Source organism: Dipodomys spectabilis, unplaced genomic scaffold (assembly GCF_019054845.1).
Source record: "Dipodomys spectabilis isolate Male_0828 unplaced genomic scaffold, ASM1905484v1 ptg000034l, whole genome shotgun sequence".
NCBI lineage: Eukaryota > Metazoa > Chordata > Mammalia > Rodentia > Heteromyidae > Dipodomys > Dipodomys spectabilis.
In genome coordinates, this window is record NW_024870711.1 from 9,249,021 (window position 1) to 9,270,435 (window position 21,415).

Below are 21,415 nucleotides of genomic sequence, written 5' to 3' on the forward strand. Positions count from 1 at the left end.
AGCTAGCCACGGGCACCAGAGGCAACGGAGCTGCTGACCACCAGATCAGATGGGAGATGAGCCCCGCGCTGGGCACCAGGCAGAGAGTTAAGACAGCCAAGCCGTGGTCACGTCCTTCCCTCTCCATACGAACAGGTGTGTCACCCTAGGGGCACCACCTCCTCCAAAGGGGAGAGGGCAGAGAAGCTTCTCACAGGGAGAGGGGACCACGTGGCCCAGGGGAGGAGAAAGTGACGAGATGGGAGCAAAGGGCTGGGGTCAGGTGCTGACGAACATCCGGGGCACAGGACAAACCGGACGCAGCCGGCTCTGGTTAAGGACGGAGGACACAGGGCTTGGCCTCTCTTCGGAGAGACAGGTAGCTCCGTATATACAAACTTTACACAAAATAAATAAGGAGCTGTGAGCCACCTGGCTAGTACTGCCCAGGACTCAGAAGCTTCCAGGGCCCCAGCCAGGAGCCCTTCGGGTCCTGGGTATCTGATAGTCTTGCTCCGTCCGGGGTGTCTGCCTTCGTCCCAGCCGCCCCGCCACGAGAACTGGACGCCCTGTGTGCTGAAGCGTCCACATCTCGGGGTGTCGGGCGCCCCGTCTCCCCAGAGCTCAGCGGGTGTCGGGGTGGCCAGGGAGCAGGCCCTGCCGAGAGCCGAGTCAGGGTCGGGCTCCCTGCTCCATTTGTTGGTGCTGGCTGCGCACCGCAAACCTGTTGACGTGGACGGGGATGGGCACCACGATCTTGGGGTTCCTCACGGGCTCCCCGGATCGGCTGCTCACATTGCCGGCTTTGATCCGCTTCCACTTGGCCCGACGGTTCTGGAACCAGATCTTGACCTGGACCTCGCTGAGCTTGAGCGCGTGCGCGATCTGCGAGCGCTCCGTGAGGCTCAGGTACTTCTTGCAGTGGAACTCCTTCTCCAGCTCCAGCAGCTGCTCGCTGGTGAAGGCCGTGCGCCGCCGCCGGCTCTTCCCCCCGGGGGCCGCCCCTCCCGGGGCCACCGGCGCCCCCTCCTCAGCTCCCGGCCCCAGGCTTCCCTTGAGCTTCGGCTTAGGTCCCAGAAGGGCCCCTGGGCCTCCGGCAGAACCGTCCAGGAAGCCGTCGTCCTCGCTCTCGCCGCCTGAGCCCTCCTCCTCCTGCTCGCTGCCGGCCCGGTCGCCTGCAGCCGCCTCCAGCTTCTCCTCGTCAGAGCTGTACACCTTCCCCTCTGCTGCAGCCGCCCAACGGCCAGGGAAGGACCATTCCGAGCAATCACAGGTGCCCAGGGCCAGGAGCAGGGAGTGGCAGGAAGACCAGGAGGACAGCACGGAAGGAAGGACAGACGGATGGGAGGCAGAAGGCACATCCAGGTGAGGACCAGGAAAAGGTGCAAGGGAGACAAGAAGGGGAAGAAAGGTGTTAACGGGCGTGGATTTCACTCTGGGAAGGTGGGAAGGCAAAGAGTCCGAGGACGCCCTGGCTTCCCACCACCTTCCTTCTCCTCCACACTCACCACCCGGCGCGGCCCTTGTGCCCCACTTGCCAAAGCCATTCCGGCTGCCCCGGGGCCAGCGGGGCCATGGTGGGAGGAGGGGGGGGGGCAGAGGGCCCCTTAACTTAATCTGGCCCCTGGCTGTCAAGAACGCTCCTGACTCCCATCTCCCCTCCTGTCCTACTGGACTAGACCCAGAAGCTCATTTCCAGATGAACCGACAGGCTCATCTGGTTTGAGTGCATCCGACCCCAAGTTCTGAGTTCAAGAACTCTTGCTCACAGCCCAAGTTTCAAAACAAACAAACAAACCTCTTAAGGCTGGAGCCGGTGGCTCACACCTGTAATCCTAGCTACTCAGGAGGCCGAGATATAAGGATCAAAATTTGAAACTAGCCCAGGCAGACAAATCTGAGGGATTTTTTTTTTTTTTTTTGCAAGTCCTGGGGCTTGAACTCAAGGCCTGGGCACTGTCCCTGAGCTTCTTTTGTTCAGGCTGGCACTCTACCACTTGAGCCACAGTGCCATTTCTGGCTTTTTCTGTGTATGTGGTGCTGAGGAATCGAAACTAGGGTTTCCTGCATGCTGGGCAAGCACTCTACCACTAAGGCCACATTCTCAGCCCTGAGGGGTTCTTATCTCTAATTGACCACCCCAAAACTAGAAGTGAAACAGTGGCTCAAATGGAAGAGCACCAGCTATGACTGGAAAAGCCAAGCAAGAGCACAGGGGCTGAGGTCAAGTCCCACTCCTGCACAAAAAGAAAAAGAAACCCAAACCCCTAAGGACCTGCCAGCTGGTGGTTTCCTCAGCATCGCCACCTCAAGTCTTAGGCTCCCAGCTACCTAGCGCCTCCTTGCGCACAGCTGGGCTTTCTCCCAGTAACTCTGGGGCCTTAGAAAACAGGACAGAGCAGAAGCAGGGGGACAAGAAGGGGTGCCCAAGTTGAGGTGACCCCGGAGCCAGGCCCCAAGGGGAAGGGCAGAAGTACAAGGAAGGACGGGATGAAGAGAGACAACTTCGCTTCCCATGAGTGATTATTTGAAATCTCAAACATATAAATACTTTAGTCCACACATAATTCTAAAACTCATCTAACCACGTTTTATTCTTAGCTGATATTTGTCCGAACTGCAAACATTTTCAGTGTTGGTTTTCATAAAATCCCTTGTTTTCTGCCCAAAGGAAACAACAGTCACGAGACAGCCCACTCACAGGAAGGAACCAGAGGTAAGCTAAGAGGTAAGGTATAGATAGGTAAACTGGCGTTGACGGCCTGTAATCCCAGCTACTCAGGACACTGACATCTGAGGATTGTGGTTCAAAGCCAGCCCACGCAGAAAAAGTCCATGAGACTTCTAACTCCAAGTAGCTACCAAAATGCCAGAAGTAGAGATATGGCTCAAATAGTAGGGCACCAGCCTTGTGCAAAAAAAAAACAAAAAACTACGGGACAATGCCCAGCTCCTGAGTTTAAGCCCCAGTATTGGCACAGGAAGGAAGGAAGGCGAGTAGGAAGGAAGGAGGGAAGGAAGGAGAGAGAGAAAAGAAAAGAAAAGAAACTGGCTGTCTCTCCTATTAGAATATAAGCTCCATGAAGACAGGCAGTTCAGATAGACCTTATTTACTGCCATGACCACAGCATCTTAGAAATGACCTGCACAGCGCCGGGTGCTAGTGGCTCACCCCTGTAATCCTAGATACTCAGGAGGCTGAGATCTGAGGATCACACTTCAGTAAAGTCCACGAGACTCTTACCTCCAATGAACTACCAGAAACCCAGAAGTGGCGCTGTGGCTCAAGTGGTAGAGTACTTGCCTTCAGCTGAAGAGCTCAGGGACGGTGCCTAGGCCCAGAGTTCAAGCCCCACACTGACCAAAAAATAAATGCATAAATAAAAAATATGACCTGCACAGAGCAGGCATCCGGTTTCTGTCAACTACGATGTGACTTCCAGCGTCATGTGTGCCTTTCTCCCTCCTCCATTCCTGTCACTTTCCAAGGCCCGTGAGATGGTTGCCACGGCCCCAGCTGCAGGGTCCTAAACCCCCCACAACGCCACGTTCCCACAGCCCAGCCAGCCTCAGACCTCACACCGGTGTGGGGGAGGCCACGCCCACCGGACACCTGTGCCATCTACCAATGGATAGATAGCAAGTCAAAAGAAAGTAACACCACTGCAAAACCCTCTGTCTTGAATTGTGTGTGTGCGCACCAGTCCTGGGAATTGAACTCAGAGCCTGGGCACTGCCCTTGGCCTTCTTTCATGCTAGACTAGTGCACCACCACTTGAGCCACGGCTTCACTTCTGACTTCGTAGTTTATTGGAGATAAGTGTCTCATGGGCTTTCCTAGGCAGACTGGCTTCAAACCTCCCTGCTCACAGCCCAGCTTCTGGAGTAGCCAGGACAACCGACAGGGAGCCTTGGCAGCAGCTGATTTTTAAAACAAACCTTGAAGTAAACACTGACAGGGTGGATAGCAAAGGCCCGGAGAGACCCAGCCTAACAGTACCATATTTCATTTTTTGGGGGGTCCGGTCGTGGGGCCTGAACTCTGGGCCTGGGTGCTGTCCCTCAGCACTTCAGCTCAAGGCTAGTGCTCTACCACTTGAGCCACAGCGCCACTTCCGGCTTTTTTCTTTTTTGCTTATGTGGTGCTGAGGAATCGAATCCAGGGCCTCAGGCATGCAAGACAAGCGCTCTACCACTAAGCCACCTTCCCAGCCCAACAGTATCCTTCTTTATTTTATTTGCGAGTCCTGGGGCTTGACCTCAGACCCTAGGCGCTGTCCCTGAGCTGCTTTTGCTCAAGGCTAGTGCTCTACTACTTGAGCCACAGCACCATTTCCAGCTTTTTCTGTGTATGTGGTATGGAGGAACTGAACCCAGGGCTTCTTGCATGCTAGGCAAGCACTCTACCCCTGAACCACCTTCCCAGCCCCAGTACCTTATTTTAAACAATGCTAAAAAGCTGGATTTGGGGGCCTGAAGGATGAAACCATTTAGTACAGCATCAGGCCCTGGGGGAGGGGTCCAATAAATCTGCATTGCTGATGACCGGGCTGAGGCTCGCAGGTGCTCCCTGGGCAGAGTCCTCCTGTGCGCGCCTCATCCATCCCCGTCCTCAGACAGACTCATAAAGCCCAGCCCGCATGAGCCGGCCACCCTCCGTGCCGCTTGGAAAACCATCCAGGCTGCGCAGGTTCACGGCCTCTTCGGTGTTTTGATCCCCGTGGGATCCCGAGCGGCAGGGGCCGCGGTCCCCTCTCTGCGCCTTTATGATGGTGACATTGAGGACTCTGATAAGCAACTCGGGGAGGGGGGTTGGAGCCGTGGAGAGAGGAAAGCTGGGCCGCGGGCCTCAGAGGACAGCGTCTGGGACAATGCAGGAGAAGACGAGAGGGGAGAGAAAAGGAAAGGCCAAAGCGGGCAGAAAGAGGACGGGAGCCCGGGAGCAGTGAGGTCAAAAAGTGGAGAAGGAATTAAATGATGAGCAAGGCCAGCGCCGGGGCTCCGGAAGGGAAGAGATAAAACAGAGAGAACTGCAGACAAAAGTAAAAGATGCTTTTAAAAAGAATGCCCGGGGGAGAAGGAGGGAAAGGGTGACATGGATCTGAAGGCGTCGGACTTAGAAACGGACTCGGTGAATGGAAACCCCTTTGTACACCTACGCAAAGCAAATAATCAGATCAAATCAAATCAAGATACTGATCCGTTAGAAGCAAAGCAAGACAGTTTGCCAGCCGCTGGACAGCACCCCAAGCCTCCGCCATGGGGGAGCGACCCAAGCTGCTGGCTTCTTCCTGAATACCTACGGGAGAAATGAAAACCACTTTCTTTGAACTGATTTGTAATGAATGTTAATGTGAAAAGAGTCAACGTTAAACAAAAACCATACTTCAAAGTTTTGTTTGAGCTGGGCGCCGGTGGCTCATGCCTGTAATCCTAGCTACTCAGGAGGCTGAGATCTGAGGATCGCAGTGCAAAGCCAGCCCAGGCAGACAAAGCCGGGAGACTCTTTTCTCCAGTTAACTAGCAAAGAGACAAAAATAGAGGTTGAAAGCTGGCCTGAGCAAAAAAGCCAAACTAGAACTCAAGTTGTGAGTTCAAGCCCCAGCACTGGCACACAGGCTTGTACACGCATACACACATGCCTGAGCGCATGTACACATGTGCACTCCCACGCCCACGTACACACACACACAACACAGGCACACACACAAAGCACAGGCACAGGCACACAAAAAAATATTGTCCTGCTCTGGTGGCTCACACCTGTAATCCTAGCTACTCGGGAGGCTGAGATTTGAGGCTCACAATTTGAAGCCAGAATGGACAGGAAGTCCTTGAGACTCATCTCCAATTAATCAGCGAAAAGCCAGAAGTGGAACTCTGACTCAAGTAATCACTGCCATCCTTGAGCAAAAAAGCTCAGGGACAGTGCCCAAGTTCTGAGTTCAAGCCCTGGGACCACAGCACCAAAGTGCTTGCGTATGTGCATACACAATTGTTACTGACTGAAACTGACAGAAATAGTAACACTTTTTGCTAAGATTTCTATTTTGCAAAATTTCGATTTAGAGTAATTGAACTTGATAGACTGAGTATTCACAAAGCCACTTGCCACTTTCCAGTTGCAGGTGCTACCTACCACCAGGTGATAACACACACACACACACATTTTTTTCTTTTCTTTTCTTTTTGTCGGTTGAGGGGTCTGAACTCTGGGCCTGGGCCCTGTCCCTCAGCTCTTCAGCTCCAGGTGAGCGCTCTACCGCTTGAGCCACAGCGCCACTTCTGGCCTTTTCTGCTTATGTGGTCTGAGGAATCCAACCCAGGGCCTCAGGCATGCAAAGCAAGCACTCTACCACTGAGCCACCTTCCCAGACCTACAATTTTTTTTTAATTAGCCAGGCGCCGGTGGCTCATGCCTGTAATTCTAGCTACTCAGGAGGCTGAGATCTGAGAATTGTGGTTCAAAGCCAGCCTGGGCAGGAAAGTCCATGAGACTCTTTTCTCCAACAAACTACTCAGAAAAAGCCACAAGTGGTGCCATGGCTCAAGTGACAGATCAGAGAGAGCACCTAGGCCAAGAGTTCAAGCTCCAGGACTGGCAAAAAAATATTGCTATTATAAAGATAATGTACAGAGGGTTATAGTTATATAAGTCAGGTAAAGAGTACAATTCTTGGCCAGGGGCTGATGGTCACTCCTGTAATCCTAGCTACTCAGGAGGCTAAAATCTAAAGATCGTGGTTCAAAGCCAGCCCAGGCAGGAAAGTCTATGAGATTCTTTTTTTTAAAACTGGCTTTTTTTTTTTTTTTTTGTGAAAATATCGTACAGAGGAGTTACAATTACATGGGCAAGATAATGAGTACATTTCTTTTTTTTTTTTTTGGTCGGCCGTGGGGCTTGAACTCTGGGCCTGGGCGCTGTCCTTCAGCATTTCAGCTCAAGGAGAGCGCTCTACCACTTGAGCTACAGCGCCACTTCCGGTTTTCTGGTGGTTTATTGGAGATAGGAGTCTCATGGTCTCTCCTGCCCGGGCTGGCTTTGAACTGCGATCCTCAGATCTCAGCCTCCTGAGTAGCTAGGATTACAGGCGTGAGCCACCAGCACCCGGCTATGAGTACATTTCTTAGCAAGCATTGTTGCCTCCTCTATGTTTCCCCTTCCCATCCCTTCCATACTCCCCCCAGATGAGATTCTTATCTCCAATTAATCAGGAAAAAAAACAGAAGTGGTGTTGTGGCTCAAGGGTAGAGTGCTAGCTTTGATCCAAAGGAACCCAGGTACAACACCCAGGCCCAGAGTTCAAGTCACAGGGCCAGAAAAAAACAAGTGCACTTCTTTTTGGACAATGTGACTCCTTCCCTCAGCTCTCCCAGGTTTTCTCTCATCCTCATTCACAAGTTGTACAGTTCGTTTTCAACGTAGTATCTAGTGAGGACCACTGCTGCATTTGTTCACCCTCTGTCCCTCCATTCTGTGTCCCCTTACCCTCCCAAAGACAGCTAAATAAACAGGATGAAGAAAAGACAACAAAAACAACAAAGGGAAAAACCGCATTTCCATTTCCTGGGTTCATTTCGATAAATATTATGTTATCTGATCAGAGACGTACAAGCATTGTGCTTCTGTGCTCCTCTCCTAAGAGTTCCTCCTTTGGTCTCCCTGTGTGTGAATGCGAGTCCTGTATGATTCATTATGTCCTGGTGTATTTTTTTTTTTTTTTGTCAGTCCTGGGGCTGGAACTCAGAGCCTGGGCACTCTCTCTGAGCTTCTTCAGCTCAAGGCTAGCACTCTACAACTTGAGCCACAGCACCACTTCTGGCATTTTTCTGTGTATGTGGTGCTAAGGAATCAAACCCAGGGCTTCGTGCATGCTCGGCAAGCATTCTACCACTGAGCCACCTTCCCAGCCTGTCCTGATGTATGTTAGATCTTCTACATTAAAAAAAAAAAAAAAAAAAAAAAGAACATGTTTTCGATGGACAAAACCAGATTACATTGTATTTTTTACATGGGGGCTGGGAAGGTGGCTCAGTGGTAGAGTGCTTGCCTAGCATGCAGGAAGCCTTGGGTTCCATTCCTCAGCACCACATAAGCAGAAAAAGCTGGAAATGGTACTGTGGCTCAAGTGGTACAGTGCTAGCCTTGAGCAAAAGCAGCCCAGAGACAGTGCCCAGACTCTGAGTTCAAGCCTCAGGACTTGCAAAAAAAAAAAAAAAAATGAAGTTAGTTTCACCTGGGAAATCCTGACTCTGCTAAGAATTACCTTTGGCTAAATGAAAGGTTTTACACCGGAGGCAACCTGGCTGTGCTAGAGAGGTTGCCCATGGGGCAGAAGGGGCCTGCCCTGTGTACAAGATGGTACGTCCAGTACCAATCAGCGGTGCTCTTCCCTGAGCCCCAGGAATTCTTGCTGCCCTGTGGCCCTCTTCCTCCTATGACTCGAGGTGTAATAAGGGACGATGTCTAATTTGCTCCCTCCTTCCTGGGCTTCCTCGGCATCTGTAACTGCGCACGGGAGGATGTCCCCACCATCCCCAGAGCCCTGCCTGGCTTCAGGACAGCACAGGCTGCGCCTCACCACCCATGTGCATGCATTCCACCACCACCACTTCCAAGAGCGCCCTGGCACCGGGCACTGGTAGCTCACGCCTAGAACCCTCACTACTCAGGAGGCTGGTATCTGAGGATCGCCATTCAAAGCCAGCCCCAGGTAAGAATGTGAGACTCTTATCTCCAATAAACTACAAAATTAAAAAAAAAAAACACTATTAAAAAAAAAAGGCAGTGGGGGGCTGGGAAGGTGGCTCAGTGGTAGAGCGCTTGCCTTGCATGCTCGAGGCCCTGGGTTCGATTCCTCAGCACCACATAAGAAAAAAGCTGGAAGTGGCGCTGTGGCTCAAGTGGTAGAGCGCTAGCCTTGAGCTGAAGAGCTGAGGGACGGCGCCCAGGCCCAGAGTTCAGGCCCCACGACCGGACCCCCCCCCCCCAAAAAAAAATGGCAGGAAGTGGAGCTGTGGCGCAAGTGGTAAACCTTCTTTTTGAAGGTCAGGGACAGGTCGTAGGCACAAAGTCCCTGGCATGATCTTGAATCTTTCCAGATATTTCATATTGTTCCCTTATTTTTCCTTCAAGCGACTGAGATACATTAGGGCAGCTGCTATTATTAGTAATAACTGGGCAGAGTCTAACCTTATTTTCGAATAACATTTCCTTTCTTTTTGCCAGTCCCAGGGCTTGAACTCAGGTCCTCACGCTCTTGCTTGGCCTTTTCACCCAAAGCTGGCGCTCTACCGCTTAAGCTTCATCTCTACTTCCAGCTTTTTTCTGGCTAATGGAAGAGTCTCATACTTTCCTGCCCAGGCTGGCTTTGAACTGAGATCCTCAGATGTCTGCCTCCTGAGTAGCTAGGATGACAGGCGTGAGCCACCACCAGTACCTGGCTAATAGTTTTGTCTTAATGTCCGTATTGTCTAGCTTCGGGATGGCCTCCTCCTCCCCCTCCCCCTCAGAAGAGCTTTGTTAGGGAGGAATCAGAGGCAAAGTGGACTGCTCTGCTGAGGACAGACATTTTCTGACTGTCTTCATTCCTCTCCACCTTACTCCGGGGCTACTCAACTGAGGGTTTTCTGTCGGTGTTTCTGCCCAGTCCCCAGAACAGCCAGAGACAGCCTTCTCCTTCTCAGTGGGTGAAGCGGGTGTCTCTTTCCCTTTCTTTTCTTTTTTGCTGGTCCTGGGGCTTGAACTTAGGGACTGTGCGCAGTCCCTGAACTTCTCTTTGCTCAAGGCGAGCACTCTACCTCTTGAGCCACAGCTCCACTTCCAGCTTCTTTTGAATAGTTAATTGGAGAGAAGAGTCTCGAGGATTTTCCTGCCCAGGCTGGCTTTGAACTGAGATCCTCAGATCTCTGCCTCCTGAGTAACTAGATGACGGGCGTGAGCCCGGGCGCCCAGCGCCTCCGCCCTTCCATCAGTGACAGCGCCCTCTTCCTTAGGGTGCTGTTTCTCCCCTACTGCGTGGCCCCCAGTGGGCCTGTTCATCCTGTTTCTTTGCCGGCATGTCGCCTGTAGCTGGCCACGCCTGTGCACCTCCTCAGGGCCACCATGGTCCTGGGATTGTGAGAAATGAATGGGTGGAGCCCCAGACAGACCCAGGGTCTCAGACCCTAAAATGGGAGACAGAGAGACTGAAAGATGGAGAAGAACAAAGACACATGGGACATCTGCCGCACTCCACCCACTGCGGGGCTCCCCTGACAGCTGCCCCCCAGCACCTGGGAAGCATCGTCCCTCCTACAGCGCCCGCTCCCGCTGGGCTCCCGTGGAGAGTGCGTGCTCAGCAGCGGTCGTTCCTGGCACCTGCCGCCTCCGCCTCTGTCCGGACTCCGTGATTAGCTCCAGTACCCCGCGCTGCCCCTCCGCGCTCGCCCCTCCGCGTGCCTCCACCTTCCTCCACTCCCGGTGACGCCCGCTGCGGCCCATGTGCCCTGGCTCCAGGGCTGTGCCACGCAGAGCAGGAGCTCCAGGCCAGGAGCCCATGCCACAGCACGGCTGCCTTCCTCCGGGAGAGACACCGTTCAACAGTGCACCCCTCCTCCACACTCCCCACAACAGCGCCCAAGGCCAGCACCACTCCATTCCAAAGTGCACAGCCCGCTGTTCCTCACCTCTCCCCCTTTCCTCCTCCCCTCCTCTTCTTCCTCCCCTTCCTCCTCCCCTCCTCTTCTTCCTCCCCTTCCTCTTCCTCTCCTCTTCTTCCTCACCTTCCTCCTCCCTTCCTCTTCTTCCTCCTCCTCTCCTCTTCTTCTTCCCCTCTTCCTCCCCTCCTCTTCCTCCCCTTCCTCCTCCCCTCCTCTTCTTCCTCCCCTTCCTCCTCCCTTCCTCTTCCTCCCCTTCCTCCTCTTCTCCCTTCTCCTCCCTCTTCTCTTCTTCTTCCCTCCTTCCCATCCTTCTAGTCCTCTTCTTCCTCCTTCTTCCTTCTCATCCTCTTCCTCTCCTCATCCTCTTCCTCCTCCCTCTATTCTTTCTCCTCCTTCCCCTTTTCTCCTTCCTCTTCTCTCTTCCTCCTCCCTTTGCTCTTCCTCGGCCTCCTCCTCTTTCTCCTCCCCCTTCTCTTCTTCCTCCTGCGCTTCCTCCTCCCTCTCTTCCTCCTTTTCTCTCCCTCTTCCTTCACAGCCACTCAGCACTGGGAAACAAAGCATTCTCCCAAGTTCTTTGCAAGAAGGAGGAGGAGGAAGAGGAGGAGGAAGAGGAGAAGCAGGAGGAAGAGGAGGAGGAGGAGGAGGAGGATGTACCCCTTAGGCTGGGAAGGTGGCTCAGTGGTAGAATGATTGCCTAGTATGCATGAAGCCCTGGGTTCGATTCCTCAGTACCACATAAACAGAAAAAGCCAGAAGTGGCACGGTAGCTCAAGTGATAGAGTACTTGTCTTGAGCCAAAGAAGCTCAGAGAGATTGCCCAGGCTCTGAGCTCAAGCCCTAGAACTAGCAAACAAAAATAATAAGGGAACAATTTATTAATAAAGATACCTTATAGCTAAAAACAGAATTCTATGTTTGGCATGGTGGCACCGGCCTGTAATCCCAGCTACTTGGGAGGCTGAGGCAGGAAGAGTATTCATACCAAGCCACCCTGGACTATTTGTGGTATATTAAAAAGAAACAGAATTGTAGAGCTGGAAACAACCTTAGTGATCACCTTGTCCAAACCCCTCATTCTGCTGATGAGGAGGCCCACAGCGCTTTCCCCTCCCTCTCAGGATAACCTCGCCCCTTCCAGAACCCTAACACCAAGACAGAATTCCCTCCTCTCCATAGTGCACACACAAGAAACCCATCTCCCAAAAAGCTGGGCGCTGGTGGCTCACGCCTGTAATCCTAGCTACTCAGGAGGCTGAGATCTGAGGATCGTGGTTCAAAGCCAGCCCAGGCAGGAGAGACCGTGAGACTCCTATCTCCAATAAACCACAGAAAACCGGAAGTGGCTCTGTAGCTCAAGTGGTAGAGTGCTCGCCTTGAGCTGAAGAGCTGAGGGACAGCGCTCAGGCCCAGAGTTCAAGCCCCACGACTGACCAAAAAAAAAAAAAAAAAAGAAACCCATCTCCCAAGCTGGGCGCGGGTGGCTCCCGCCTGTAATTCTAGATACTTGGAGGCTGAGATCTGAGGATGGAGGTTCCAAGCCAGCCCAGGCAGGAAAGTCCATGAGACTCTCTCATCTCCAAATACACACACACACACACACACACACACACACACACACACACACACAAGTGGAGCTGTAGCTTAAGTGGTAGAACACTAACAAAAAACTCAGAAACAATGCCCAGGCCCTAAGTTCAAGCCTCAGAACCAACACAACCAAACTAAAATAAAAACTTGTACAAAACCAGGTGCCAGTGACTCATGCTTACAACAGGAGCTATTTGGTAGGTAGCTATTTCTGCCAACCTGGGCAGAAAAGTTTGAGAGACTCCAGCTCCAACTGACTAGAAACAAAGCTGGGCTGGAGGGCTGGCTCAAGGAGTAGAGCACCAGCTGTGAGTGAGCAAGCTGAGCAAGAGAAGGAGGCTCTTGGTTCAAATCCTGAAACTGGCAAAAAATATTACTGCTAATATTAATAACCACGGAAAAATAAAAGAGGGCTGGAGGTCTGGCTTAGTGGTAGAATGCCTACCTACCAATCACAAGGCCTTAAGTTCAAATCCCAGTACAGCCAAAGGAGGAGAAGAAGGAGAGGAGGAGGAAGAAGAGGAGGAGGAGGAGGAGGAAGAGGAGGAGGAGGAGGAGGAGGAGGCGGCGGCGGCAGTGGTGGCAAGCAACAAGTCAGAGGAGCAGTCATCCTGCCATAGCTGTCCTTCAAACATTCTAGTAAAACATACTCTGGGTTTCCATCACCTAAAACAAATCCCTTTCTTGTTTCTAGCAACAGAAGTCTCTTGTTCCCTGTCACATGATCAGTTCCTCTTGTAAGTAAATATCGTACCTGGCCTGGTATAATGGGCACCTATTCAGAAATTAATTAGTGGCCATCTAAAGCCTTCCAAGCTACAATCAGATGCTAAGCTCCCAGCAATCAGCACTCAAACCCCACGTTCTTTGCAAGTTTCCCTGGTCTTCTGCATGATTACTGTTATTACTGCAATCTAGTCCGAAATTAGCAAATCCTCATCTGTGCCTTTTTTTTTTTTAAATAAGCCAGGCACTAGTGGCTCACACCTATAAACCTGATCTGAGTGAGGATCGTGGGTTAAAGCCAGTGCAGGCAGGAAAGTCTGTAAGACTTTTATCTCCAATTAACCAGCAAAAAGCTGGAAGAGCAGCTGTGGCTCAAGTGGAAAAGTGCCAGCCTTGAGTGAAATAGCTCAGGGACAGAGCTCAGGCCCTAAGTTCAGTGCCAGTACTGGCACTAAATAAGAAAATAGTAAATAAACCAGGCGCTGGTAGCTCATGCCTGTCATCCTAGCTACTAAGAAGGCTGAGATCTGAGGATCCTGGTTCAAAGCCAGCCCAGGCAGGAAAGTCCAGGAGACTCTTATCTCCAATTAACCACCAGAAAACAGGAAGTGGTGCTGTGGCTCAAGTGGTAGAGCACTCATCTTGAGCTGAAGAGCTCAGGGAAAGCTGAGCGCCGATTATACCTGTAATCCTAGCTACTTTGGGGGCTGAGATCTGAGGATTGCAGTTCAAAGCCAGCCCCGGCAGGACAGGCCATGAGACTTTTATCCCCAATAAACCACTCAAAGACCAGAAGTGGTGCTGTGGCTCAACTGGTAGAGTGCTAGCCTTGAGCTGAAGAGCTGAGGGATAGTGCCAGGCCCAGAGTTCAAGCCCCATGACCGACAAAAAAAAAAAAAAAAAAAAGTAAATAAATAAAAATAAAGTCTCAGATTATTATTATTATGTTATTATTATCTCCTATACCGCCCTGAAGTACAATAGCCCAACAGACAAGCTCACTCAGCCAATCTCTCCCTCAACCCTATTTACCTCCATGTAACAACTCTATACAGAAGTATAGAAAAAAAAGGCTTCCTAAGCTTTTACACTCAGGAAAATTCAACCTTTTTCTCTCTGAAAGGATCATTGCCTTTGTGTGTGTGTGTGTGTGTGTGTGTGTGTGTGTGTGTGTGTGTGTGTGTGTGTCGGTGTGGGTGGGTGGGTGGTGGTGGTGGTGGTGGTAGTTCCAGGGGTTTGCAAGCCCCAACCCGTGAAGCACGCTCCAATCCTAGACATTCCAACTGGAAGTTCCGTTCCCCATTTCCCCAGCTGGCTTCCTCCTGTCCCCAGCATGCAGCTCTCCCTCCCCTGTCATCCCAGCCAGGCGTAGCTGCACCCCATCTTCCCAGGGCCTCCTTAGATGACTCTCAACCAAAGCGCATAGGCACCGTCAGATCGGCCCCTGTCTGTCCACCTGGGGCGGAGTGCAGGTGTCTCCTGTCACTGAGCTGGCCGCTCTCTCTGCTCTGTCATTTCTGGCACACAAGGACTTGTTCTCCACCCAGGCTTTCTTCTATCTGCTTATGACGCTCTCCCTGCTGTGTTGGATGTGGTCTCCACCAGCCACATGAGGCGACTGATCTGAAATGGGGCTAGTCCAAAGTGAGATGTTCAAGGAGTGTGAACTTCACAATGGATGTGGAAGGCTGGGTACGGATAGAGAAGATGAAATGCCGGCCTGAAATGTTTATATGGGTGGGGTGGGATTGGATGGGTGGATGGATAGATGGATGGATGGGTAGATGAATAGGTAGATAGATGGGTGGATGGATAGATGGGTGGGTGGATGGATAGGTGGATAGATGGGTGGGTGGATGGATGATGGATGGATAGATAGGTAGATAGATGGGGGGATGGATAGGTAAATGGATGGGTGGATGGAGAGGTGGATGGATAAGTAGATGGATGGGCAGGTTGGTGGGGAAACTCCAGTCACGGACACGCCCTCTGCCGGTCCCTGTCACCCCCAGACGTTTCCTGTGAAGCCTGCCTTCCACTCTGTAACACCACTACGTGGCTGGCTCCGTATCTTCCCAGGCTGAGGGGTGACCTCTATCCTGCAGTTCTAAAAACCCTCCCTGCAAGGTTTCCTTTTCATTATGCTCAGCCACAAAGCCCCTTGCCCGGACTCCAGGAATGACACATGCACTCTCTTTCCTTTCCTCTCCCAAAGTTTTTCTTCCAGAAGGAAGATCTTTCTTTCATCACTCCATATAAACACCAGTTTCTCAGGACTTTGAGCCCTGGAAAGAAAATTATTCCTAGAGTCAAAACTTTTCCCTGCTCCCTCGGTATCTTCATTTAGCTGTGTCCCAATCCTCCCAGGACAGAACACACACACACACACACACACACACACACACACACACACACACACACACCACACACACACACACACACACACACACACACACACACAGAGCCTATTGAAACTTCATTTGTCACTTAGCGCGGTCTGTGGCCCCTCTCCCTCCTCAGCAGTCTGGGTGTTCCCAGGACAGCTCATTCTTGGCTCTATTCTTCTCTTCTCCCCCTCTCAATGCTGCTCTTTTTCTCTGCTTATTCTGCTCTATCAATATCTGGTTTGGCAGCCAATATTCAGTCTCAATTTCAGAAATGAACCCCTTATAGGGATAGGTCAAAATAAGAACAGAGGGGGCCAGAAAGTATCAATAAGCTGCCAGAGGGCCCCCCTCCGAGTTCCCCTGCATCTGGCCCTCTTCCTGACACCCCCAAGTTCATCCTAGCTGTGTCTGCCTCTGCCTCCAAACCCTGCAGCCTCCACTCACCTCTTTGCTGGGCGTCCTGACTGCTCCTTTGCCTTTCATACAACTATCCCGTTCTGAAAATCCCACAGCAGTCCTTCCTGCTGAGCCTGCTTGCTTCCGACCCCCGCCTCTTCTCCTGCGGACATTTTCTCCCATCTCCCGGGCGCTGCTGAGTCCTTAAGAGACACAGCTCTGACTTCAGTCAAAGGTCTTTCCTGATCCAACCAGGTACAGAAAGAAAACAATGGAGAAAGCCCCAAAGCCAAACATGCCCAGAGCTGGAGAGACAGAAGGGGAGACTGCTTCCACGCAGCCCTGGGTGTCTGGAGGCCCCAGGAGGCCCTTGTCTCTTGCACGATTTCAAGGAGAGGCAAAAACCTATCAGGAATTATTGCTGGTCCTCGCTGGGGGCCTGTGGCTCACACTTGTCATCCTAGCGGCTCAGGAAGCTGAGCTCTGAGGCTCAGGATTTGAAGTCAGCCAGGGCAAGAAAGTCCACGAGATTCTTACCTCCAATGAATTACCAAAAGAAAAAGAAAAAAGGGGGGCAAAGCCTTCATGGAGCTGTGGCTCAAGTACTCCAGTGCTAGACTTGAGTCACAAAGCTGGCAGGCCCTGAGTTCAAGCCCCGGGATGGACGTGAACACACCCACAGACAGACAGACAGACAGACAGACAGACAGACAGACAGAGACAGACAGACTGATTGACTGCAACCCTGGCCAGCGCTTGGCCCCTCCCGGCCCCCGCGGCCCGCACTGTGCGCCGTCCAGCGGGGCTGGCTCCGTGCTGGGACCAAGGAAGTTGCGGCTTCCGCACAGCCGGCGGCGGCCCCCCGTGTCCGAAGTGGCGCCCACCCGGAGGGTCGCGGCGCGGGGCTCCCCGGGACTGCCTGGGGAGCAGCCAGCACTTCCGGCTCTAGGAAACCGGAGCGGCCGCGGAGAGGACGGGGAGCTCCGGGCGGACGGTGCGGGCTGCCCCTGGGAGGCAGGACGGGCCCGGGGCTCGGTGGACTCTTCGTGTGGAACCTCAGCCACCATCTGGAGCCCTTGGACCACGCCCAGCTCGGCCGGCCCTTCGCCCCCGGGCCCGCTCTCCCGGGTCGGCGGGGTCGGGCTCTGGGCCCGGCGCTGCCCCGCCCGGCTCCCGCCCCAAGCCGGCTCTTGGCCCCGCGTCCGGAGCCCCTGCCGGCCCTCCGGGCCTCGGAGGTCGATTCGCGGGGCTGAGAGCCGTCCCCGCAGCCCCGCCCCGCGTCCGGCGGGGGTGCCCGGGATCCCGCCCTGGCTGGCGCAGGGGAGGTGACGGGAGCCGGCGGCGAGCGCGGCGCTCGGGCGGCCGGGAGGGGCGGCGCTGATGGGGAGGCTCCGGGACGAGGTGCGGTGCTCGCGAGTGAAGCGGGGCCGGCGGGGCCCCGGCGAGGTCCCGGGCCCGGTGCCCGCGCGCTCCGGGCGGGCCGCGTGCCCCGATCAGCGCCCCCCTCCCCCTTCCCCCGCCGCCGTCCCCGAGCTCCGGACTCCGGTCAGCCCCCGGCCGGCCCCGCGCCCCCCGCGCGCCCCGCACTCACCCGGCAGACTTGGGAAAGTCTCTGCGAAGTGCGGCGGCGGGGGCGGCGCGGGCTCCGCCGCCTTCTCCCGCGCGGGCGGCAGCTCGTCGGCGTCCGGCCCGCCCTCGGGGCGTCGCCCGCCGGACTCGGGGTTGCTCCTGGAGGCGGCGTTGGCGGCGAGCTCCGGGGGCCCGTAGAAGGCGTCGGGCGGCTCGGCGAAGCTGGGCAGCGCGGTGGTCAGCGCCACCATGGAGGGCACCGCCTGGCCCAGCCCCGCGCAGAAGGTGTTGGAGAGGCGGCCGGCGAAGGAGGCGAGCGGGGCGAGCGGCGGGAGGCCGGCGGGCAGCGGCGCGGGCGCCAGCGCGGGCGGCAGCACGAGCGGCCGGTAGGGCACGAACATGGGGTAGCCGGTGTACAGCAGGTGTCCGGAGCGCGGCGGCGGCGGCCCGATCAGGGAGTCGATGGAGAAGGCGGCGCCCGGGCCCCCGCCGCCGGCCCCGGGGCCGCCGCCGCCGCCGCCGCCGGCCCTCTGCATGGCGCGGGGGAGCCGCCGCGGCCGGCCCCGGGGCGCGCCCCGCTCCGCGCCCCGCCGCCGTGCGCCCCGGGCTCGGGCGCCCCGCGCGCGGACCCCGCGCTCGCTCCTGCTGGCGGGCCGGCTGGCGGCGGCGGCGGCGGCGGGGCGCGGGCGGGCGGGCGGGCGGCGGCGGGGCGCGCGCGGGCGGGCGGCGGCGGCGGGGCGCGGGCGGGCGGCGCACTGAGGCTCCGCGCCGCGCCCGCCTCTCATAAGCAGCGAGGGGGCGGGCGGGGGTGTCGCCCTCCGGACTCATCCATCTTCCTCAAATTACGCTTGGCTTCCTCCCTCCCGCCGCCCGCCGCCCCGCGCCCTCCGCGCCGCCGGTTCCCAGCGCCCGGCCTCGGCCCGCCCGGGACCCCGCCCGCCCCCGCCGCCCAACCAACTATTATTAATGGAGATTGATGAGGCCGGACGCCGCTTTGTGGAAGTTTGCGCCCCGCCAGGAGGCGCCCGGCAGCTGCCCGCCCGGCCCCCCGCCCCGCCCGGCCCCGCGCGCCGCCCGCCCAGCCCGGGCTCGGCCCGGCTCGGAGCGCGCTCCGGAGGCGGCCCGGCTCCGGTCCGGCGGCGGGGGCCCGGGGGGGCGGCAGGCAGGACCCGGTGCCCAGCTCCCCGTCGGACCCCCGCGTGCCTCCCCGCCCGCCGCCCGACGTGGCGGCCCCGGGAGAAGCCGGCGTGGGGACGGGCGGCTCGCGCGGCGGGGCGGGGCGGGGCGGCGGGGAGCGGCTCGGCCCCAGCGCCCGGGGCCCGGCTCAGGACCACGCATGGGGTCCCTTCCCCCCCTACCACGTCCCCAGACCCGTTCGCGCTCGCTCTAGTCGCCTGACACTGGTCCTTCCGCTTCCGCCCCATCCCCGCCGGCGCGCCAGCCCCCCCCCCCCCGCCCCGCCGGGACGTGGCCCACCGAGCCCAGCGCCCCACGCCTTCCGTCACCTCTCCCCTCCCTCCCTGCCCTCTCCCGCCTCGTCTTTATTCCTGGTCTATCTAGCTCTTCCCCATCTCTCCTCCGTCGCAGCCCATCCCAACGGCATGGCTCCTCATTCTTTGCCTTCATCTCTTGTCTGTCTGTCTGTCTGTCTGTCTCCGCCGCCCTCCCTCCCATCGCCCTCTCTTCTGCTATTAATTTCCCTGATTGGCTCCCCGGCTCCGGCACACTGATGAGCCCTATTCATTCCTGGCCTGACACTCCCGGCCTGCCCTGGCTGATTGCTGGGGGCCGGCCCCGGCGCGCGGGAGCCCCCAGGGTCAGCGGCGCTAATTATCCACTAATTGCACATGACTCTGCTCAGCTCCCCGGCCTCCCCGCGCAAACCACGGGGCCTTCTCCGGCCCTCTTCTCCCCATTCTCAAGTGCCGCGGTTGTCATTCTCAAGGCGAAAGTCACAGGCGCTTTGGCCTGATGACTGCCTCAGGTCAGCGGGCAGGCAGCACTGGGGAGAGGCAAGTCAACAGAAGGGCGACCCAGCCAGCTCCGGGACACACAGCAGGCCCGCCAGCTGCAGTGTCATTTGGCCACCAGGAAACTGTTATTCAGGTTGGAGTTGAGACAGCCAGGCTGGTCAAAATGAGTGAAGAGCAAGGGAAGTGGAGGTGTGGTTCAAGTGGTAGGGTGTCAGCCTTGAGTGAAGAAAGCCGAGGGCCAGCGCCCAGGCCTGCAGTCCAAGACCCAGTACCAGCTCGCGCACTCACACACACAAGCAAAGAGCAAAGCCAGGCTCAGGTGGAAAACCAATGCCAAAGGACAGAGCACCATTTATTCCAGTGAAGAGAGTTTGTGAGCCTGGTGAAGCCAGCAGATATCAGCACCCAGGAGGCACAGAGGATGAGCAGGGCTTCAGGGGCGCTTGCTTTGGGCCTGTCTCCATTGACAGTTCATCCGAGATGAAGGGGAAAGTGTCATTTCTTTATAAGACTGACATGCCTGGCCTGTGCATGAACCTCAGGAAACTTGTGAGAAAGGAGACTGGTGCAAAGTCACCACAGAGAAAGAAGAGGAACTTTAGCTTAGGTCTGGGAACCCCCAACCCACAACGAAAGTCCAGGGTAGGTTCTTGTCTAAAGGCAATCTTTTGAACAATGCTGTGAAATTAACCAAGCCCTTCAAGGTGCTGGTATGGAAGCCCAGATTTTGCACTTAAGAAGTGAGAGGTCAAGTACTTGGTTTGATGGTTTTACAGTGTTGGATACATAACAGAGGCTTATTGACTTGATGAATTATGGAGGCAACTTTGGGCTACAATTACTGCAATTAAAGCTGTATGAGCAGCTTCTATACCAATCAAATAAGGAATGAAGAACAGCCATTTTTTTAAGTAATTGCATTTCATTTTTTGCATAGGTAATAAAAATCACATAGTAAGCCAGGCACCAGTGGCTCGTGCCTATCTTAGCTTTTCAAGAGGCTGAGATCTGAAGATTGTAGTTCGAAGCCAGCCTGGGCAGGAAAGTCCATAAGGCTCTTACCTCCAAATAGCCACCAAAAAGCCAGGTGTAGAGCTGTGGTTCAAGTGGTAGAGCACTAGCCTTGTGCCCAGCACCTAGCCCTTGAGTTCAAGCCCTAGGATCAGCACCCATTATCATATATAAAATTCCAAAAGCTCAAGAGGACATGTCCCACAACATTTCTCTCCCACAGTCCTGCTAGTAAAAGCTCACTTAAGGGCTGGGAATGTGGCTTAGTGCTAGAGTGCTTGCCTAGCATGCATGAAGCCCTGGTTTTGATTCCTCAGTACCACATACGCAGAAAAAGCCAGAAGTAGTGCTGTGGTTCAAGTGGTAGAGTGCTGATCTTGAGCAAAAAGAAGCTCAGGGACACTGCCCAGGCCCTGAGTTCAAGCCTCAGGAATGGCAAAAAAAAAAAAAAAAAAGTCACTTAAATAAGCTTGCCATTCTCTGGTGGTACAGAGTGGCTCATGAGACACCAAAGAGTTGAGGTAAGGACCCTGTGGACTTGGAGATGTATGACAACTCCCCGTGCCTGTTGCTCAGAATTCCCTTCAGAGCAGCAGCTGGCTACAAGCAAACAGGTTGACAAACTCCAGCAGGCTCCCCACTCTGAACTGCAACCAGACTTCCCAGACTGACTTCACTGGACCTAGTGTGGCTTGTGTTTGTTAGAAATTGAGCTCTATAGCTGGCTGGTTGGGTTTTTGCTTGTTTTGGTGTTGGCCCTGGGCTTGAACTCAGGGCCTGAGTGCTGCCCTTTAGCTTTTGTGCTCAAGTCTAGCATTCTATCATGGAAGTCACAGCTCTACTTCTAGCTCTAGTTAATTGGAGATAAGAGTTTTCCAGATTCTTCTGCACAAGCTGGCTTTTTAAATTTTTCCTAACCCTAACCCTAACCCACAAGCTGGCTTTTTTTCTCTCTCAAGACTGGTGCTTTACTGCTTGAACTACACCTCCACTTCTGGCTTTTTGCTTGTTAAATTGGAGATAAAGAGTCTTGGGGGAGGGGCTGGGAATGTGGCTTAGTGCTTGCCTAGTGTGCATGACCCTGGGTTTGATTCCTCAGTACCACACACACAGAAAAAGCTGGAAGAGGTACTGTGGCTCAAGTGA

General features: G+C 55.0%; 1 protein-coding gene across 1 annotated transcript; it reads right to left on the reverse strand.

Moving 5' to 3' along the window:
- Positions 1-553: 553 nt before the first annotated feature.
- On the reverse strand, positions 554-17,821 carry Gbx1 (gastrulation brain homeobox 1). Its single transcript, XM_042677307.1, has 2 exons — positions 17,308-17,821; positions 554-1,205 (listed from the first exon to the last, which is right to left on the reverse strand). The coding sequence occupies exons 1-2, from the start codon at positions 17,819-17,821 to the stop codon at positions 652-654; spliced, it is 1,068 nt and encodes a 355-aa protein (XP_042533241.1). The 3' UTR covers positions 554-651.
- Positions 17,822-21,415: the final 3,594 nt, after the last annotated feature.

Excerpts from the sequence above, each read along its gene's own strand:
- Gbx1 (XM_042677307.1), bottom strand. The coding sequence starts at position 17,821 with ATGCAGAGGGCCGGCGGCGGCGGCGGCGGCGGCCCCGGGGCCGGCGGC. Across the intron at positions 1,206-17,307 it reads GACTTTCCCAAGTCTGCCGG|CAGAGGGGAAGGTGTACAGC; the intron begins GTGAGTGCGGGG and ends GGGCGGCTGCAG.